This window comes from Montipora foliosa, chromosome 8 (assembly GCF_036669935.1).
Source record: "Montipora foliosa isolate CH-2021 chromosome 8, ASM3666993v2, whole genome shotgun sequence".
Classification (NCBI taxonomy): Eukaryota; Metazoa; Cnidaria; class Anthozoa; order Scleractinia; family Acroporidae; genus Montipora; species Montipora foliosa.
In genome coordinates, this window is record NC_090876.1 from 14392344 (window position 1) to 14413536 (window position 21193).

Below are 21193 nucleotides of genomic sequence, written 5' to 3' on the forward strand. Positions count from 1 at the left end.
TGTTCAATGTGGATGACATATCCTAAAAATATATTGGTACGAGCGTCTTCTTCTTGTATGCTCATGTTGTCAAAACCTCAGATTTGTGCAGAGTACCGCAAGAAATGCATGCTGCATGTGCAGCACAATTATTTTTCCTCTTTTAACCAAGGATATTTCTGTTTCGTTGCGTTGTTGTCAATGACCGCATCATAGATCTGTAAGTCTCTAATACACTTTGAAAATGCTTTGAACGCCTTTAGTTGAAACCTAAGGCACTGTTACACTGAGCAATTTTTCGTGCAACTTGTCTTGCAACACCATTTCTACAAATGTTCTCACATTAAGAAACAAGTTGTCTCATTTCGATGATCACATGAAGTTGAAGGAAAATTTTCACTGGTTGGTACTGCAAACCGTTGCAACAAGTTGCAGGACAGAGGTTACATTGCACAATGCTTAAAAAATTTGTTGCAACGGTTTCTGCAACTGGTCTTGGCAATGTTTTGGCTGTTGCAAGGTATGTTACATTGGGCGATGGTTCTTGCAACTTGTCTCACAATGACGTTGCTAGACAAGTTGCATGAAAAATGGCACAGTGTAACAGCATCTTTAGGACAATTTTATTTTAATTTTCGGTTTACAGAAGCCTCTCATTTGTTGTAATGACTAAGGCCCAAAGGGCTGAAATGTTTTGGTGAGTAAAATACTTGAGCTGGCCAGCTGGCCCCTAAGTTTTTTCCTGAAAGTTGAGCACTGTAGACTCAGGAAAATCTATTAAGTGTCTCTCGTAGGAGTCAATCAATTTGATTTATTTACTTATGGGTGAATTTCCCACAGAGGTTATGAACATGGGTAGTGAGTTAAGGGCATTATAGTCCTTACCTGGGAAAACTTGGAAGTCTAATCATTTGTAGATGAAATGATAAAGGTATAAAATCTTCCTGGATCCTGTTCACTCCCACACCTGTAGTAGGGAAAGGGCACAAACCTATGCTGACTTTGGGAACTGTACAGATATGAATCCTGCTATCTGCAACATAAAATCCTCTCAAACAACACTTTTTATTAATTTGCTTTCTTTTTTTTTTCAGGGATGTCCATCGCCAGTAGTTGTTAAGTTTGCAGACACAGAAAAAGAAAAACTCCAGAAGAAGATGCAGCAAATGGTTACTCTTGGTGGTATGGGTATGAACATTGGCTTGGGAATGGGTTTCCCTTATTTTCAACATGCAAATTATAACGCAGCCTGTCAGCAGGTGAGAGTTAAAAGGTTACTGTAACATGTTAATCACAAAATTTGATGTGTACTCAAGGATGGAGAGAAGTGATTTCTTCTCCAGTGTAAAGATTTCCCCCCTATCCCTCTTTCAGGAGGTACATGTATCTCTGTCCATCAGTCGTACAAACCACCAATCCATCCCACACCAATAACATTGTTACATTCATAGCACTAAGTTATGTAGTTAATTTTGTAAAATTACTTTGTGTGTTTATCTGGCAATCTCTACTTTCAAATACAGCTCTCCGGTAGCTGCGACACTCGTAAAAGCTTTACTGGTAGTGGGTGTGTACCTTTTGATAGAATACATTTTTTGATATTTCTTGAAAGTGAAGCCAATGGTTCTTTGTTATTATACAACATTTTCAGAAATCAAAATTGCAATTAAAAAACTATTATTATTCTCTTGTGTGATTGTAGTGAGAAGTTATGATGTTTGAATCATGCATTGAGTGTTGTAAAGTGCCCAGAATAGGCCATTTTCGAAATATCAGATATTCAGCTTGATCGTGAGGCAGTGATAACAAAATCAACAGAAACACGGACTGAATGTGAAAAATATTTGCATATCATCCACTTTCCTTTGTCTTTGTCATCTAAACCTCTCTTTCAAGCTGAATTTTAGTGTATCGAAAAAAGGCCTACATGTATTTTGTGACACAGCCCCTTGTAAACCTAATTTTCATCATCGTGTTGCTTTGTTGCCAGTTTTAGTCAGTTTCAATTCAAAGTGTCCAGCCATACATTTAAGTAAAAGTTTTGGCCAGAAGTTTAGAAGGTAATTTGTCTTTTCAAGCATGAAATTCGGTCACTATATTTTGGTTGGGTGGAAGATCTGGGACAAGTGAGAAAGTGAGGGGGAAAGGGAGGGTTATTCTTGCCCTCTCTTTCCTTTCCCCCACCCCAGCCCAGACCCATCCCACATGCTTCCAATATGCCATCTGATACGTGTTTTGTGGCAACAACAACATCTACTGCCCTCAAGCAGGTTGGAGATTTTGTGATAATGGTGGAACACTAATACCACTGAGTGTGTATCATTGTTAATAGTTTCTTCAACAGCAAGCTAACCTACCTGCAGGATCGTTACAATCCAGTTTCAATGTTATTCCAGGAGTTACAGGACCTGGTAGGTCTCAGTATTTTGTTGTGTTGTATTTTAAGAAAGGATTAACTATTGTAGTTCTGTGATCAAATTTTGTTCATCTGGATTCTTTAAGTATTCAATTTTCTTCACATGATATTAATGTGTCATTTGTTTGGAAAATCTATTCTTCAGATGAAAAAAAATTAATGTTCTCCATTTTATTATTATTATTATTATTATTATTATTATTATTATTATTATTATTCTCCAAAGAATGCTCTTTGTTCTTAGAAATGATGAATGACATTGGCATTTACAAAAAGCAACAACACTGTTATAATAATTATTATAATTTAAAAAAATGATAAATCTAGCTATTAGAGTGACATATTTTATCTTTTGTTGTAGAAATAAGATTTGGGATAGCCCAGACTTAATAAAACTAAATTTTTTTTTTAGTTGATTCATTTGTAAATAATAAAAGTATATCGCTCAATTTCAAGTAACCTGTTGTTAATTGCCTATACGAGTTTCCATTATTATTATTATTATTATTATTATTATTATTATTATTATTATTATTATTACATAAAGCTTGCATTTGACACTCAGGAGCCTCTTAAGCCTCAATATTGATATGTTAGTAATATTAGGTATGTACTTTTCTAAAATGAAGTTGTTTTTGTTGTTATTATGATTATCATCATCATCATTATTGCTTGACTTCATGGAGTGTACCCCCTTGCGGAGAACTTTGCACGCGTGTGATCATGTGACACATGCAATATTTCAAATAATTATCACTACATCATTTAGCAAGATTGATTTTATGAATTCTCTAGCAGTGACCCCTGGGACAATGGGTGCGCTGGTCGCAGCATCGGTTCTTGCAGCTCAGCAACAACAGCAGCATCAAGCAGTACAGCAGTCCTCCTCACAAAATAACATAATAGGTGGCACAGGAGGTTTGGTGAACAGCAATGCTGTATCTACTGGTGGTGCTACTAATACCTCTTCAATGCTTGGAGTCCAAGGCGTTCCAGGAATGACTGGTATTGGTAAGAGATAGAATTGATAAACAAGTGCAGGTTAATCAAAAACATATAGCAAGCAGCGGTTACAAACATAATAGAGAGCTTTAGATTCTAGGACGAGGAGGAGAACGAGTACGAGATTTGATCGTTTTTAGTGAAAATAGTTTAAAAATTTGTAATCCGGTCGATTAACCTTACTCTTTGTTGACAGCATAGGTTGCTCAGTTAATCTTATTGCTGGTAACTGAGTCCTCTTGCTTATTGAAAAAAGTGCTATTGTGCTGTTGAAGTGTTTTGACGCAACAACATTTTTGCAAAACCACGTACTAAAATGATGACGGTATCACTTTTTTCCCGCCAAAATGATGCTGGTTTGCGTGCGTTCACTGTTGTTCTATGAGAAAATCTCGTACTCTTACTCGTACTCTTAGTCGTTCTTGTCCTAGAATCTAAACCTCTCTAATAGAGTGGTAAAGTGTGACGTCACAAATATTTACAATTATGAAATTATGTGATTCATTAAGATCTTCAGAAAGAACCATCACTTCTAAAGATGTGATGTAGCATACAAAACATCAAGTCAAAAGTAAAATTAATGCGCTTTATCATTATGTTTGTAACCTTTGTTTGATGTTTTTGATTAAGTTGAAATGGCCAAAGAGCAAGAATATTTATGAAGTGCAGGTTAATGGTTAAAAAGAAATCCATGTTCTTTTGGGTGATGTTTATTCCTATTCTATTTTAGGATTAACTATTGGAGGGTAATGTTAAGTGCTATTTTCTACTCAACCATTCAGTGTTAGCCCTACTAATGGAATTGGGCCTGGTCAGATTTCTTCTCTGCCCTCGTGTGGGCTCAATTCCATTGTGGTCCATTGTTAGGGCTAATGCTCACATGGCTTATATAGGTAGAAAATAGCACTGCACATTACCCTCCAATAGTTAATTCTGTTGAAATATAAGTGCTACACGGCCGACATTTGCAAAAACGTAACCCTTGTATTTTAGGATTAGTTGATTGATGATAAGTATATTGGCAAAAGCTGATTAAAGAGCTAAAAGCTCAAGGTTATGCCATAAAACAAATGCCAGTGGCCGTTGCACTTAAATAAAAAAATCTCAAAAGTGAAGAAAGATTTTATTTTGAGCTTGGAAAAAGGGTGTCGGCTTATACTTGTGGTTGACTTATACCTGGATAAATACAGTATATCTGTATCCTAAATGATGTCACCTTGTTATGATGGGTACTTATTCTTTCAACAGATTGTTGGTTACCTTAGCCTTGTTTTTTCCCCCTGATGAAATGCCATTTTCTTATGTTTAACTTACCAGTGCAGTTTGTACAGTTTCCTTGGATACTAGTACATGAAAAGGAACAAAAGAATTAATCATGACGGTGGCTCAGTTGGTTGAGCACGACTGGACCAACACTCAGGGTCTTAAAAATAATAACTGAGGAGAAAGTGCTGCCTTTGTACATGTAATTTCATCTGCAAATGGTTAGACTTTCAAGTCTTCTTGGATAAGGACTATAAACTGTAGGCCCCGTCTCCAAATATATTTCATCTTCACAAGTTCCCTATGGGACCTTAAAGAAGCCACACACTATTCGAGAAGAGTCGGGAATGAAGTTCCTGGTGTTGTCGCTGTCCTTTGTGAGTGTATGGGTGGGTGCGTATAGCAGGTCTACATCAGCTGAATAGCTGCCAATACTTCAAAGTGCTCAAACAAATAAACAACAAACAAACAAACAGTCTCAGACATAATTGCTATGGTTTGTCAAAAGCTCGGTAGACCCCAAAGCGACCATACTAATCATTTAGGAGTGATCTGTAAAACAACTAGCCAAAGGTCGCAACCACTTTGAGTTTCTTATTTCTGTGTAAATGCAAAAATGAAAGAAAATCACGACCACTTTTAGTGCAGCCTATCCTTAATAAATTATGGAACCCTCACTAGACTAAAGCGATGAATTTATTGTTGTACCCAGTTCAAATCTCCCAGGGTTAAGATTCTTTGGGTATTGTGTTTGCATTTAATTATTTATAATGTTGCATTCACATAAGTGATGTGGAAATACCTGGAATATAACATTTTGGGTTTGAATTAAGTACAACATTGAGTTAGACAATTTGGTCTTAAATATATGATCTAGTTTATCTGTTTGATTTTTGTTTTAGGCATGAATGTTTCTGGCATGGGTGTTGGAAGCCTAGGTACTGTGGGAGCTGGAACTCTTGGTATGGGGATTCCTGGCCTCAGTAACATGACGGGTGTAACCAGTGTTGGTGGAAACTTGCAATCTGGAGATGCACTCACGCAAGCTTATTCTGGGATACAACAATACAATGGTACTGTTAACAGCAAGAAAAGATCATTGTTTTGTCTCTTTTGCCTCTTTGGTTCTGGAGAGTTTCTCCATTGACAAGTCAATCATTTGGCATTAGATAGCTTGAAATCTCTCAGAGGAAAGTGATATCCACAGTATCATAAACTGGTCAGTTTCTCTTCCTCAAATCATTCCTACCTGGTAGACCTTATTTTTCCAGGAAGGTTGCTCTAAATTCTATGTCTTGCTATCCAAATAAACAAATATTCCTACATTTAAAAAAAAAAAAAACATACTTGCATGTAATTGACCACTCCCCATAGGGGCTTTTCAGAGCCAATGAAACAAACAAAACAGGATGTTATTGTAAATGTAGATTTATTTATAATTTATCATGAAGTTAAATGAAGATTTACGGTAACTGACTCAGAGTTAACAACTAGGAGCGACTGTGGTCAAATTATTGTTCATTTGTTGGTAGTGATCGTGTTATATTTGTGCATGCCTCAGATTCCTTGTGCTTTTGGTTGTAGAGCTTATTTATTGGTGTGGCAGGAAGAAAGAGCATTTTTGTGTGGAGTGTTTATTAAATGTTTTTTTTCCTTTTTTCTCCCACTCTACTTTCCAGTGTTTATCAGTGTGACTGGTGCCATAGTCTTCTCTGGGGCATGGGGCCCAGGGCTACACCGTAGTTTGTCATGTTTTGCCAGCCATCAATGCAGTCTCCATCTTGGAGCTGGCTGCCAATAGTAGAAGCTCCAGGAAATCTCAGGCACCCATTCAACCTCCACGTAGCGATGTAGTTGTTAAAAGTACTAATTAAGATTGATTGATTCATTGGAAAGGGTTGTACTGAAAAGAATGCACTTAACTTTAATAAAGTGAAAAATGTAGTGTGGAAATTCTCACTCAACCGTCACTTACATGTACTTCACTCGAATGTTAAGTTGTTTGTATCGATGATGATGGTGACTGTTTTGTTTCGTTGCAGCAACATTTCCTGGTGTTTACGGTCAAGCCATATTTCAACAGCAACAATTACAAAGACAACCTCAGAAGGAAGGTAATATATTACTGCAGAAGTTTTCATGTTTCAAATTATTTGGGACCACTGAAGGATAATGTTTTCATGTTTAGAGGAGCATTTCTGGGATTTACTGGCATGCACACACAAAACAAGTCCAGTGCCATAACTACTGCAGCAACTTACTTCACTATATCTTGTTCCCTTTTAGGCCCTGAGGGAGCTAATTTATTTATTTATCACTTACCTCAAGAATTCACTGATGCAGATTTGATGCAGACATTTTTACCATTTGGCAGTGTGTTAAGTGCAAAAGTTTTCATAGATAAAGCTACAAATCTAAGCAAATGTTTCGGTGAGTGGCATATGCCTCTTTTCTCTAGGTTGTCTTTAAATCCATTGATTAAGTTTCAATTCTTGGTTTTGATTTCATATTTGCCATATTTAGGTTTTGTAAGTTACGATAACCCAGGATCAGCCCAAGCAGCTATACAGGCCATGCATGGTTTTCAGATTGGGACAAAACGACTAAAAGTGCAGCTTAAGAGACCCAAAGATGCGAACAGACCCTACTAATATCTGGTGAGTCAATTAACTGTCTTGTCTGAGATAAGTTTGATAAACCATGTAGGACATGGGATGGTAAGGGATGCAGCACCCTCTGGTGGTTGGAGGTCATGCTTGTAAGAGACCCCCATTGTCTTTTTCTTGAGTCTCTTGAATTGTATTTTCCATCTGTCACTCCTGTGTTGGAGTTTAATGTCATGATGGTGTAGACTTGAAAAGATCCACATGTGAAATCTGAATTGTAGCAAATATATATATTTTATAGCCCACTTCGAAAAATACCATAATACTCTTTGTTTGTCCCCCCAAATTTTGCATAAGCATTGTTTCCAGTTTCTCTTGGGACTTACAATGGTCCCAAGAGAAAACAAAAACAATGCCTATCCAAAATTTGGGCGGATAAACAAAGGGTATTATGGTATTTTCCAAAGTGGCCTATTAATTTTCATAGCATAGTCTTGTGAAAAGACAGTACCTAGTTATTTACAAATCTGAATTTGTTTTGTCACAATAATTTATGTTCTTCTGAAGGTGAGTTTCCTCAGCTGAAAGGCAAAATTTGGATTAAAACTGGACATAAAGAATTGATTGAATTTTCTTCATCTATCCGATGTTAATTTTGTTTTTCAAAAACACTGTTCAAGTTGTTTCATTGTCTGGGATGATTTTTTGCTGAGAGTCTTTGGATTTCAGTTTTCAGTTTTGCAGTTTCATTAAATGAGTTTTCTATGCTCTCTCTACAAAGCAATCTCAAAATTCAGAAAAGTTTGATGTCTCATCACTGAAGAAAAATAACTTCAGTCTTGTCCAAGATAAGTTGATTAAATTTACTTATGGAAAGCTTAATTTTGAAGCAGGGTTGATAATAGCTTGCACCTCTCACCAGTCCTTCCTCTGCACCATGTGGATTGGGCATTCACCTCTAATATATGGAATCAGAGTACCACAGCGTTTTGTTTTATACCACTATTTATAGGGACACTTTCATGGAATTTGTAATGATTTTATGGTCAATATTCAATAAACTTAATCTCTAGACACCTTCATGGCTTCCAAATCCTTTCCAACTTTACATGTATTTCTTACATGGTCTTGCATGATCCAAGTGAATGTAGAACAGATGGGTCACCCAACTTCTGTTTTATTGATGCTATACATTCAAGTTGCATGACAAAAACTGTAAAATGTTCACCCCATGTTTTCAAGTTTTCATGAAACACTTTCTTTAGCCATTTGTTGCTAAAAGAAGCTAAAGATAGTCTGTGCATTAAAAGTTTTGTCTTTATTTTTGTAGCTGCTGTCAACAGAACAGTGTCCGTTAGATTTTCAGTGTGGTAAAAATAGTGCAACATACTCGCCCTTTAACAATAAACACTTAATGACTGGTCCCGAGGGAAATAGTTACCGGTAATTTTGTTTCCTGAGAATCTCACTGTTTCCCCGAGGCACAGCCGAGGGAAAGAAAATGAGCTGTTTCCCTTGGGACCAGTCATTAAGTGATTTGTTACATAGCACAAAAAGAAAAACGTGCAACAGCAACGGCTGTCGTCGGTCAACATTCGCAGGTAACAGTGCACTGTTACACTCTGATGTCATAGATTTTGTACTGTTGCCCGCTCAGAGACTCTTGGCGGGAAACAATTTTATTGTTAGATGTCATGACCTCGAAGTAACCAATGAGAGCGCACACTGTTGGACCAGGGAAAAATTCAGCTATATAACAAAAGGGTTTATTCCACGAGAGATGGGAAATAATACCTCTGCATGTTGGATACTTGAACTTCTCTTCCCATAGCAAATTTTGGTGCTTGACAGCATTTGGTGCAGTCATACAGTATACCAGCTGATAACAGAGATGTAGTGAGCCAGTCAAAAATGCTTTGAATTCCATTGCTCATTCAATTATTCATATTCTCTTTAAAATTTATTACATGTAGAAGTATTGTGTGGGTGTCTGTGGTCTTGAAAGGACTGTTGGTGGACTGGACTTAAAATTTACCAGGGTCATGAATGATTGTGCTAGTTGTAGTCAGGCACATATTCCCCCAAAAAGATTACGGAACTTTCTTAAGTTGTCATTGTTGCATTGCTATCAATATGTGAATTGATGCATGCATCCATAGCGCTTTTAATTGTGAACAGACCCTGTGAAGAATCCACGTCTTATATAAAGTTAGAGTGCCACAGCATCGGGTTTGATCAGACTATTTCTAGGGACAGACCATGTGAAGAATCCAGAAACCGACAATAATTATTACTGTCTCCACAAACATAGTACAGAGAATAATCTTGGAAAGTCTGTGACTGGTCTTTTTACTCCACTGAGACTTCTGTAGTGAGTGCTTGTTTCTTTGCTTTGTACATCAATGCCCCTAACTTGTTTCCTTGTCTCTGTCTTGCCTAGATCACTTGACTGTGTACGTTTGTTCGTCGTCATGGCGGTGACCTGTTGCACCTGTGCTTGTGTGTGTACCACAGTTGGTGACGTCACTTGTTCTATTTTCCGTCACTGTTGGTGTTGGGATGCAGTAATATGTCACTGTTAAGTAGCATTGCGTGGTTGTTACTTATCACGTCAGTATACATGTATATTACTAATATTGGTGCATGTTGTCCAGCGGGTATTTGTAAGCAAGCCTTTATTTGGAGTGTTTTATCTGTCTTGTGGCCAGTCCATCTTTGTCAGGCCAGCTCATTGTTTACTATTTATAGAACGTAGTTCACGTTGGTGTCAAAGTATTTGCGCTGGTGTGTTAATAGTATTGTTTATGTTCTGGTTTTGTAAAAACCTGTAATTGTAGGTGGAGTTGGTGCTGGCCAAACTCTTAATAAAAGACATTAATAATCAAGTTGTTTCTTCTTGTGTGGGAGACAGGAAGGAGTATATTGTGGGAATAACACATTTCTTTGTCATTTTCCTTTTTAAAGGGGGTGCCAAACAGATGAAGTGCTTAGGTAGAGATAATACAATGACTTGACTACTTGGTCATGGATATTATCAAAAAAAAAAAAAGGAAGATATATAAATCAGTCACCTTACTCTCTGCCAAAGCACACTTCATTCTTGCTACATAGGACCTGTGAAAAAGTTGGCACAACCCATCTGTTACACACCCAGGATGATATGTGATTATTTGTTATTAAATTTTACGATTATTTTAATGAAAGTGTTTGACGAGGTTTTTGGAGCAGAATTCTCAAACCATGTGTGCCATCTATATTGGATTTTTTTTAAAAGGATGTTTTCACGAAGTTCAACCCTCCATCTAAACCAAAACAACCCCTTTCTGTTGTAAAGGAAAGGTTTATAACTTGGATAAAATTTAACAAGTGGATGTGGATTACATTTATCTGAAATTGCACCAAGGTTCACTGGAACACACAACACACACCAGGTGGTGTTAATAAAGTTAATTGAGTGAAGACTGGCAAAGAAATGCCTTGATTTAGCACCACTGACAGGATAAAAATTTAAGCCAGCAATCTCCATCACGCTTCCAACCATGATTTATTCAGTTACAGTTTTTACACGTCAAATTTTAGTATCAGCTTCTGCATAAGAACAAACACAGTTCCAAATGGATGTGTTTCAAGAAATGCATGTATTGTTAGGGTTAGGGCTAGGGAATTCACGTGTATGGCATTCAAAAGTGCTTTTGTAGTGATCCAGCTTTTGAATAGAAGAGAGTGATGGGAAAAAGTGAATGAGGGTAAGTGGAAAGTGACCTAAGTTTAGTAACAGAAGCAGTTACAACTGCCCTTTGGATTAGATCCCAAACACAATAGGCTTCTTTTGAATTGCACAAGAATATCAAGACAGAGTTAAGTTTTAGGGAAGTCATTTTCAGTTTTTGTGAAAATGCAAATTATTTCCTCGACTCATTTGCTTTTTGTTCACAGAATTTGAAACAAGCCCATTAATCTGAGGCCTATCAACAAATCCAAGGAAATAAGAGGTTAAGAGCTCTGTGGGACCTGACATGATTAGCAAAAAGAACCTAATGGGGCATGGAAATGAAAAAAAAATGTATGAAGGGATTTCCCCTAGGAAAACTTGAAAACTGAGGTAAAATTGAATAACAGATCAATTAATTAATTTTCACTGCTGTCAGTTACAGACACAATGCAGTTAAGTCCTTAGTTCACTGCTTTATGACTTTTGGAGCAATCATTTTCTTGTGGCTGTAATAGCGACAATTGGGATCCACATCAACTTCAATGACTTCAGTGGATATGTTTTCTCGTAGGAAACCACTCTTAAGTAACTCTGAGACTTGTGTTTCCTCAAACATCTTCTCAACATCATTGAAGCTTGTTTTTAACAACTCTCCCCATGAAGTGAGATTGCAGTATGTGAGAATTCCTCCTGGTTTCAAAAGGCGGAATGCATGATCCTTGATGAAGTTGAATTGGTGTGTGTGCCATGTGTCTTCACTCAAAGGATATGTGTCGTACAAGATACCATCAAATGACCCATCATCAAGCGTGGGAACAACTTCCTCCCATAGACCTGGTTGATCAAAACATGGGCCACAATGATTATACTTCAAATATAAGGATGATAACATCACAACCTCGCTAGTTTCCATTGCAATAGACCAATTTCGATGTATTAAAATTCAGTCCAAAACAAAAGGCATCATCTCGAGGCTCTGGGGAATAAACTCCTACAAATCCTTATATTTAATTAGACCCGCTGGTCAATTTCCAACCTGATCGAAGCGTTCCATTTACGTTTCAACCGAAATTTTCGTTTCTTCACAATGAAGTGCGATTGAAAACGAGACAGGGGCACCCAACGCGAATATAGTTCAAAACCACTTAAACATAGCATTGTTAAACGTATTTTATTATTTAAACGGTAGATAGGGGCATATTTTTATCCCCTAAAATTTTTCATCTGTTCGGATTCCCTGGCTGAAAGTCTAGTGATCTGAAAATAATGGGGATCAAGACTTACCTTTTTGAAAATTTCAGCCAGAAAAAAGGCTCCCGATAATTCTAGGTGACCTTTTTAGGGTAGCAATCCGTAAAAAAATGTGCAATTATACCATGTTTTAGATGTTCGAAAATCCTAGGACAGGCAGGCAAGCAAGGAATTTTACAACAAATGTTCCGAAAATTCTCGACCTCAAAATCGTCTTCCGAAGAGATTTTTTCCGAAAATTGACGTTGGGTGACCCTTGACGAGAACTTTTGTGAAAGGAACGGCACGTTTCGGTGAGACCGGTCAAAGAGGACCACCGTCGGACCGAACCGAAAGGGACCTTTCCATTTGACTTCATACCGAAATTTCCGGAAATTTTGGCTTAATGGGAAGCATCCATGAATTGCAGTTTATTTAAGGGTTACTGATTACACCGATTTTCCAGGGGATTTGTCGCCTACACTGTTACGGCTTTTTTGAAGGGCAAAATTCCAACCTGGGTTGGTATTTATTTCATCGCGGATTAGTACAACAACTCGGTCCAGGGTTTCCATTGACCGCTCTTGAATGTCCTGAACACGTTGCTTACCTTTCAATGGCGTCACTTTTTGGGTGGCCATTTTAGCGAAAGCTTGCAGTCTTTTAAAGACAGTGTCGTTGCACTCAACAATGACATGTTCTTCAACAGGAAATGATTGAATTCTCGTCGCAGAAATTGCCATTCCAAAGCCAAGTTCGAGAACTCGACCACCTTTTGAAGCTGCTATGGATGCGAGCTTGTGCATGTAAGGTGTTTCCCATCGCTCCATCACAGGTTTACCCATAATTGTCAAATGCTCGTCTGTCTCATCGTAATCTGCGGTGGCATCTTTCCACGACGGCTTGCAGTTTTCCCCCAAGTTAAATATCTTGGTCGCTGCCATTTGATTTCGTGAATATTTTACTAGCAAGTGAAAGCAAGAGGTTCAGTCTCCTTGACGTTCGTTGCTAATGCATCTATCAATGTTACAGGGAAAGTACGGTCTAGAAAAAGTTTCTCGGAATCGAAAGTTCTTTATAGCTGTATTAAATAGTCATACTTGACCACTTATTTGGACTAAATGTGTTTAAATAGCCAACCTAACGCATACCTTCCAACCCCTAGAGTACAAAAATCTGTAGACTTTCGAAAAGTCCTTCGTCTAGATACACGCGGAACGAAGGTCGACCTCTCGCGACTTCGTGAGGTCGACTTGTGGCACGTCTAAAAAATCTGGAGACATCTAAAAATCTTTGCCGTGATTGCAAGAATGTCATTTACGACAATATCTAAATACTCTTCGAAAATCACCCAAAGGCGTTCCGAATGTTCCTAGACTTATCTAGACGAAGGACTTTTCGAAAGTCTAGAATGTTCCCGACGTTTCTCGGTTAGAACAGCAATTGCTATCGTTCCCATAACCGTTCCCACTTTCTACCACGCATTGTGCAATTTGATTGGCTGATTTCTGACCAATTACGGTACTTGTTAAATGTAGCCTATATCAAAACCAGAACAGCTCAAATGAGAGCACTAGAATCCAGTTCTTGTTTTATTTTCCTTTTTGACATCTCGAAGATAACTAAATTAATGTAAAAATGTTGAAAAAGACCACGGGAGGTATTTCCCGGGCGATTTGGTGCTCTAACCGGGAGATTTGATGAAAAACTTGGAAGACTCCCGGGAAAACCGGGAGAGTTGGCTAGGTATTGAATGAAGGGGTAGTTTCTAAAGAAACTGTGGTGCTGCGTCGGTGGGGAAGTAGTATACAAAAATTTGGCTTTATCAACGGAGTTGATAATGTGAATTGGCCACCGTACAGAGATTCTAAAAGCTGACGTTTCGAGCGTTAGCCCTTCGTCAGAGCGAATCGAGGGATTATGGGTTACGTGTAGTTTTTATAGTAGAGTAGGAGCTACGCTATTGGTGGTAACATGGCAACGTAAAAAGTAGGAATATATTAGTTAAATGAAAAGCGTTCGTTAATACCGTGAGGATTAAGGGTGCCGATTTGAAAGATGAATTTTTGTTCCAGATTCTTGCGGCTTTCCGTCGTACCTAGATGTAGGGAAAGGCCGCAGATAGCCATGTGTTTTTTGGAGTGGTTAGGCAGATTAAAATGGCGAGCGACTGGCTTAGATGCATCCTTGTCATTCTTCTCAACATCGCGAAGGTGTTCGCGGAATCGGTCACCTAGTCGTCTACCTGTCTCACCAATGTATAATTTATTGCATAACGTACAGGTTATGCAATAAATGACATTTGCGGAGGTACATGTGAAACGATCGGTGATCTTAACAGATCGCTTAGGTCCCGATATCTTGCTAGTGTTAACAATGAAAAGACAAGTTTTGCATCGTGAGCGCGCGCATTTGAAAGTGCCGGGTTGCTCGTTGGTTTTGAGCGCGCTTGTAACTAAAAAGTTGCCTACGTTTTTGTCGCGTTTGAATGAAATAAGTGGAGGTTGCGAAAAGATTCTACCAGTCTCGGGATCATTTTGGAGTAATTTAAAATTACTAAGAATGATGCTTTTGACTGCGTGATTATGAGGATGGAAAGTGAGGGTGAATGGAATTCTGTCATTCTTATCTTTCTGTGACGTTTGTAGTGACGACTGTCGATCAAATTGTTGGGCGCGATAATGGCCCGCTTTGACCACAGAGACAGGATAGCCACGTTTTTCGAAGAACTGGCACATCTCCTCTGATTTGCTGGAAAAATCGGAGTCATCACTACATAGACGTCGAAGTCTAAGAAATTGAGAATAAGGGATGGAGTTCTTGACATGTGATGGATGTGACGATGAATACAACAAATAACTGTGTGAATCAGTAGGTTTGTAGTGCACACTAGTACATAGCACGTTGCCTCTAATAGAAACTTTGATATCTAGGAAAGCCAATGAAGTTTCCGAAATTTCCCAGGTATATTTAAGAGCCGGATGAAAAGAGTTGACGGAGGTTATAAATTGATCGAGTTCTTCTCTGCTGGATGAAATAGCGCCGATGCAGTCGTCGATGTAACGGCCGTAGAGTTCAGGTTTGGGGCCGTTGTACTGACTAAAAAATTGGTGTTCAACATATCCTACAAAAAGATTGGCATAGCTAGGTCCCATTCTTGCGCCCATCGCTACACCATTAATTTGTTTGTAATAGTTGCCGGCGAATGAAAAACAATTAAGCGTTAAAACTAGTTCGGCAAGGCGGAGGAGCGTTTCCGAGCTAGGTTCTTTGACAGTGCGTTGATCGAAAAAGTGTTAAAGTGTTAAAAAACGAACGCTTTTCATTTAACTAATATATTCCTACTTTTCACGTTGCCATGTTACCACCAATAGCGTAGCTCCTACTCTACTATAAAAACTACACGTAACCCATAATCCCTCGATTCGCTCTGACGAAGGGCTAACGCTCGAAACGTCAGCTTTTAGAATCTCTGTACGGTGGCCAATTCACATTATCAACTCCGTTGATAAAGCCAAATTTTTGGCTATGTATTGCCTGATTTCATGCGGTGGGAGCCTGGCACTAGCTATCGGTTTTGCCGGCCGGAAGTGAAAAAAGATGGCGGAAATATGAAAGAAGACTCGCCCAAAATGGTTTTTGCAGCATTTAAAAAACTCATAAATGATGATTGTCTTGAATCGCTTAACACAAAAAACTTGGGCGAGCTTTGTAATAGTCTCCGGGACTAAAAGTGGACTGATTGTTACAAAAATTATTTGGAGATGACCCGGCTTTGCTCGACAAAATCTCTGTCAAGAAGAGCTTTAAGGCGACAGCCCTTTCGAGATAGGAGATTCCACTACCAACAGCTGGATGGAAATGCAATACTTCCCTCTTTTCCCAAGATTTCAATAAACGTGATCAGGAGAAATCAGTAATTAGTGCCCAGCTTCCACCGTATGAAATCAGGTAATGATAACCGGAACGGTTCAAAGGCAAATTCAAATTGAAATCCGCCATCTTTGTTTTTGTGTATGCAAACGATGTTATGACGTGGCAATAGTCAAGGATTTCTCCGGTTGACCAAATGTACTCGAAAACACACCGGCGAGGAGAGCGAGTTTGCCTTTTGGTATTTCTCGAGGAGAGCAATACTTTGCAGACTTGAATCTTAATGCAGAGGCCAAATTGTATTGATATTGGCTCCACCTCTCAACAGACTTACCTCGTGGTCGTTACAGTCAAACCAAGTGAAGCGTACCCCTTAAGATTGCATTAATTAAGTGATTATTTGAAACTTGAACCCGCTAGTCGTTTCAAGAATGCAATAATGAATTGATTATTCGAATATTGAACTCGCTCGCTCGATCCAAGAATACGGCTAAATTCGCTAACGGCTTCCGTTTTCGAAAAATCAATTCATTGTTGCGACTAGTAGGTTTCAAACCTACTAGTCTTTTCTAGAATGCAATACTGAATCGATTTTTCGGAAACGGAACCCGTTAGCCGTATTCTTGGATCGAACGAGCGAGTTCAATATTCGAATAATCAATTCATTATTGCATTCTTGAAACGACTAGCGGGTTCAAGCTTCAAATAATCAGTTCATTAATGCAATCTTGAGGGGTACGCTTCACTTGGTTTGACTGTAAACTGAGTTATATGCAGGAGTTTTACAAAGCGAAAGAGAGCTTGCAGTGCTATTCCGCGCTCATTGCTATGAAATAAATGCCTAGAAATCAAGTTTAATCTGTCTACCGTGGCTTCTACGAGATCCCTGTTACAACTTCAAAACAAACGATCGATTTATATATTTCCATCAAATGGTAAGAGTAAATCGTTTCAGTAGTTTCTGACTGCTAACAAAATTTAACCACATTTCAAGTTATGTTTATTAGCGCATAACAGTGAAAGTCGTCTATTTAACAAATCGAAAGTGATTCAGCGTTGTCTGTACTCTTTATATCGACAATGATGTTCGTCATCACAATTTCAAATTTCGCTTGAAGTCCTCCTCGGTAAAATGACAGACCCGAACAGACAATATAGCAGTCAGGTTCTCACGTTTGAGGAATCCATCCACGATTTATTTTCGCCGGCCGACTTTTCTTTAAATTTTAATTTTCCGGTGTAAGCTTCGGTTTTTTTATTTTTATACGTGTTCTCAAGTCTAGACGTGTGTCTAGTTTGATCCCCATCGAAAGCGTACACCCCAACAGCGGTGTTTGTTGATGAGCCTTGAGTGTAATAATATGAGCAACATCTGAAAGTTTCGTCGGCTTTAATATTCTAAATTAAACGCTTCCCCGTGTGAAAGCAAACAAATACGTTTGCTGAAGCATCGAAGACGGCTGTCGCTGAAGGAAGAAAGTGAAAGGTACGCTTGTCCAATATTTCTTTGTCGCATGTTCAAGGTTTTTGTCTATTACATTTGCTATAGCTGATTTTTGCCGCCTAGTTTGATTGACTAGAAAATCTACAAGTATTAAGTGACTACGTATTGAACCCGGAGTGACAAGACTGTTTACCATAGTTCATCTTACATTTGAATTTCTCGAAGCAGAAAGGTCACACAAGAATGAGAAAGTGATCGGGGATCGAAGAACTTGGTAAGGACGAACACGTTTGTGGATAGCGCTCTCCAAGTCACGGAAGAGGCAACTTCAAAGTGCTCTTGTCACATTTTAACAGGGAACTGGACTAAACGGCAATTATTTTCGAATTCCTGCGGAAAAGTTTTCGTAATTTAGAGAAACTTTTCTTAGACCGTACTTTCCCTTTAATCCCGAGGGGGTAATTAAAAGCGGGCATATGTGGGGCATTTGACTTTTCAGAAGCATTTTTCGTCAAAATCCCCACCGTGGGGCCCCAAAATTTGGTCAAATCAGACCAAATATCCGCACTTTGGGAAAGTAATATCCCTGGTCTACAGGCGCTCGTAATCCTTAAGAGAGGTATTCTCCTAGTCAATGGATAGAAAATATTTAATAGAATTCCAACGCTTGATTCTCTGACGAAAAGCGAGTCGATATTATCAACAATCCACACAGTCCCCACAAAGAAAGGTGTTCCATCAATTTACATTGAAAATGAGTAGTGAGAAGTAGTGCTTACCTCTATTTAAACAGTCGTCTTCAATTTCAAGATGGCCGGCGTACAGACGAGCAACCTCTTTCCCAGGGTCTTCTCGGCTTTCAATATGACGGCGGGTAGCTACCTTTTAGTCACGGAGGTGTGTTCTACTTAATTAATTAATTAATTAATTTATTTATTTATTTATTTATAAACGGTAAAATCTTCAGTATATATTACAATAAAAAGTTTCAATACAACTAAAATGTACACTGTTTTACATGATTGCCGTGTGGGAGCCCGACCGGCACCTACTATATAGTCGGTCAGTTTCCCTTTTAAAGTATTCTAGGGAGTCTGATTTTCGCAAGCTGATGGGCAAACTATTCCATAACAGTGCTCCGCTATAACAAAAAGCACGCTTGCCATAATTTGTGCGCGGCAAAGGCAACTCAAGTTTAGCCTCTACGTTTGTTAAGTTGTATTGCGTACTGCGGGTACTGCATGAATTCTGGAGGTACGCTGGGGTGAGTCCACTGATTGTTTTAAACATTAATATGGCTTTAAGCTTTTGTCGGCGAGTAGTTAGATCATCCCAATTTAAAAGGAAAGTGGCACTTGTGTCGTAATTGGACCAGGTAATCGCCCTGGCAGCCCTATTTTGAAGCTTTTGAAGTTTATCACTTAAGGTTAAGTTGCAATCGCCCCAAACGGAGCTACAATAATCAAAGTGGGGTAAGATCAACGCTTGATAGATTTGGAGGGCAGTGCGCTTTGAGATGTATGTGCACTTTCAGATGTCAGTGGTTTCATAGCTCAGTTGGTTAGAGCGTCGCACCGGAATCGCGAGGTCACGGGTTCAAACCCCGTTGAAGTCCTGAATTTTTCAGGCTTCTCTACGCATTTGTAAAAATTGCGTTCATATCTGCGAAGATCATAGCTTCACTTGATTAATTTATATTGGCTTGATGCGAAAGCGTTGTCAATTAATAAATGTAGATGTAGATAGAGCCTTATCGGAAACGTGAGATGTTCTTATAAGTGCTAGCTCTGATCAAACCAGATTTTGATAAGTATCAACTTGTCAGAACCCGTCGAGAGAGCTCATAAACCCAAAACATGACGGACACTTGTGGTCAAATAGTCGATAGTCAGTCCTCGATAGAGACCTCTTACTGCACCATCTTCTGTGTAGATCGTCCGTAAAGTAGTAAGGCAATGTCTGGAAAACAAAACAGAAAAAGGCATTGAAAGATAACACTAGGCTGTCATAAAGGGACCCTCCACTTCAACAAAAAAAAACCATAAGTCACAGGAAATAGTCAAATCAGTCTAAAATGTTTTCAAAGAAAGCGTTTGTATCCGAAATATATAAGTTTTAGAATAGCCTATTTTTGTTTGCAATTTTCGCAGGCACTGCCATCTTGAATAATTGTGACGTTTGCGGTTGCCCTATTATTATTAGGCAAAAGCTCATTGTGTCAGAACAACAGGGCAACCTTAACACGTCACTTTACATAAGAAAAGCTGTGAGGTTTCTATCAAAGCAAAGTCAACCCCAGCCTCACTTTCATTCAAAGGCCAGGTAACTAAGCACACAACTGTAAAGTGGTCTATTGAAACTTCAACACCCCCTCCCCCTCCCGGGTATACCCCGGGCATTTTTGACTCCTTTTCCTGCCTGGGGGTAGGGAATTTGATCATCTTAGTCTTCCCGGGAGCCTAACATTTGATTACCACTCATAGGGGGTAGGGAATTTGATCGCTAGCCGGTTTATATATATAGCCTCGATTTCATGGAGATCGATATTTAGGCCCATCCTTTTCTGCGCACTTCAAGACTGTCATAAATAGTCTGACTAGAAAATTGGCTGGAGTGCAGGTCCTGCGATGTTCTTTTGTGACTTGGGCTTACTCACAAAGGTGCAATTATAAATTCTTGTTTTTTTTTTCAAATTTTAAACATAGACACATAAAATGGTTAAAAGGCCAGGTACTCAATTCTACGAGGCAGCATCATTCTTTAATTTAACAAGTGCATAATTGAGGTCAAATAATTTCTGCAAAATGAGGATTATAGCACACAATGAACTCGCTGTATTGTGATATTTTGTAATATTATATGATGATGAGGGAAATAATTAACAATTTATTCACAGAAGTGGAGGTGAACCATGCATATTTGCCGAGCCACAATTGCAAAGTATATACCACAAAAGTTGAATAAATGGCGCAAAAATCTCTAGATTCTTTTCAACAAAGTGAAAAATGATCGGATTTGTACAGTCTCGCGTGCCCCTCAATGCTGAAGAGTACTTGGCTAATCAACTCCGAGCTAGCCAATCAGTGCAGACCAAAAGCACTATTCGCTTGTATGGTATATTCGGGGGGTGAAGAGGAATAATCCGGAGTTCATTATTCCATTATTTCTGCTCCAAGATTTTCGTTAAGATTGAAGACAGTGTAACTGTCATTCATTATTCCAAAATTGACAATCGTGTTGTTCCAAAGGAAGTAGTTAATCCATTATTCCGCCCCACAAAATGGTAATATTCCATTATTCCACGAAAAAAATTTCCGTTATTCTTACTCCATTATTCCTCTTCACCCCCCCCCCCCCCCCCTTCGCCCCGGATATATAATAATAATAATGATTAATATTGTTGTATCTCTGTCTGTCGCTGTAATATTCCCCCGTATAGTCTTAAGCATAGGGGGATTTGAAAACAAAACTACAGCTGTAGTTAGTTAATTACTCGTAACACTCACTCCTTTGCTCTCTTGCACAGTGACTGTGCCGATACTCTTAAAAATTAGCTAGCTGCGGCCCTTGGACACACTAGGGCCCAGGCGCAACGGACATACGGCAGGAGGACTGACTGCCAACGACAAAAAAACAGATGGCGATAGACTTGGCCAAGCAGTATGCGA

At 38.8% G+C, this 21193-nt stretch overlaps 2 protein-coding genes across 4 annotated transcripts in view; one reads left to right on the forward strand and one right to left on the reverse strand.

The window, feature by feature from the left end:
- Nucleotides 1-10151, forward strand: part of LOC138012559 (CUGBP Elav-like family member 3-A) — a 17690-nt gene extending 7539 nt beyond the window's left edge. The window contains exons 6-13 of one of the 3 annotated variants that reach the window (XM_068859363.1): nt 1074-1238; nt 2312-2390; nt 3191-3406; nt 5563-5733; nt 6703-6774; nt 6947-7090; nt 7184-7317; nt 9707-10151. In XM_068859363.1, coding sequence (XP_068715464.1) covers nt 1074-1238; nt 2312-2390; nt 3191-3406; nt 5563-5733; nt 6703-6774; nt 6947-7090; nt 7184-7311 — 975 coding nt within the window. In that variant the 3' untranslated portion in view covers nt 7312-7317; nt 9707-10151. The remainder of the gene's footprint in view (nt 1-1073; nt 1239-2311; nt 2391-3190; nt 3407-5562; nt 5734-6702; nt 6775-6946; nt 7091-7183; nt 7318-9706) is intronic. The other 2 variants (XM_068859364.1, XM_068859365.1) reach the window with 2 other exon arrangements.
- A 637-nt stretch (nt 10152-10788) lies between these two features.
- LOC138012560 (guanidinoacetate N-methyltransferase A-like) lies at nt 10789-18363 on the reverse strand. The gene is made up of 3 exons (XM_068859366.1): nt 18305-18363; nt 12819-13172; nt 10789-11812 (listed from the first exon to the last, which is right to left on the reverse strand). The coding sequence occupies exons 2-3, from the start codon at nt 13150-13152 to the stop codon at nt 11445-11447; spliced, it is 702 nt and encodes a 233-aa protein (XP_068715467.1). The 5' UTR covers nt 13153-13172; nt 18305-18363; the 3' UTR covers nt 10789-11444.
- Between the last annotated feature and the right edge of the window lie 2830 nt (nt 18364-21193).

Coding starts and splice junctions, on each gene's coding strand:
- LOC138012560 (XM_068859366.1), bottom strand. CDS start 13,152: ATGGCAGCGACCAAGATATTTAACTTGGGGGAAAACTGCAAGCCGTCG. Junction 11,813..12,818: donor AAAAGTGACGCCATTGAAAG/GTAAGCAACGTG, acceptor TTGATCAACCAG/GTCTATGGGAGGAAGTTGTT.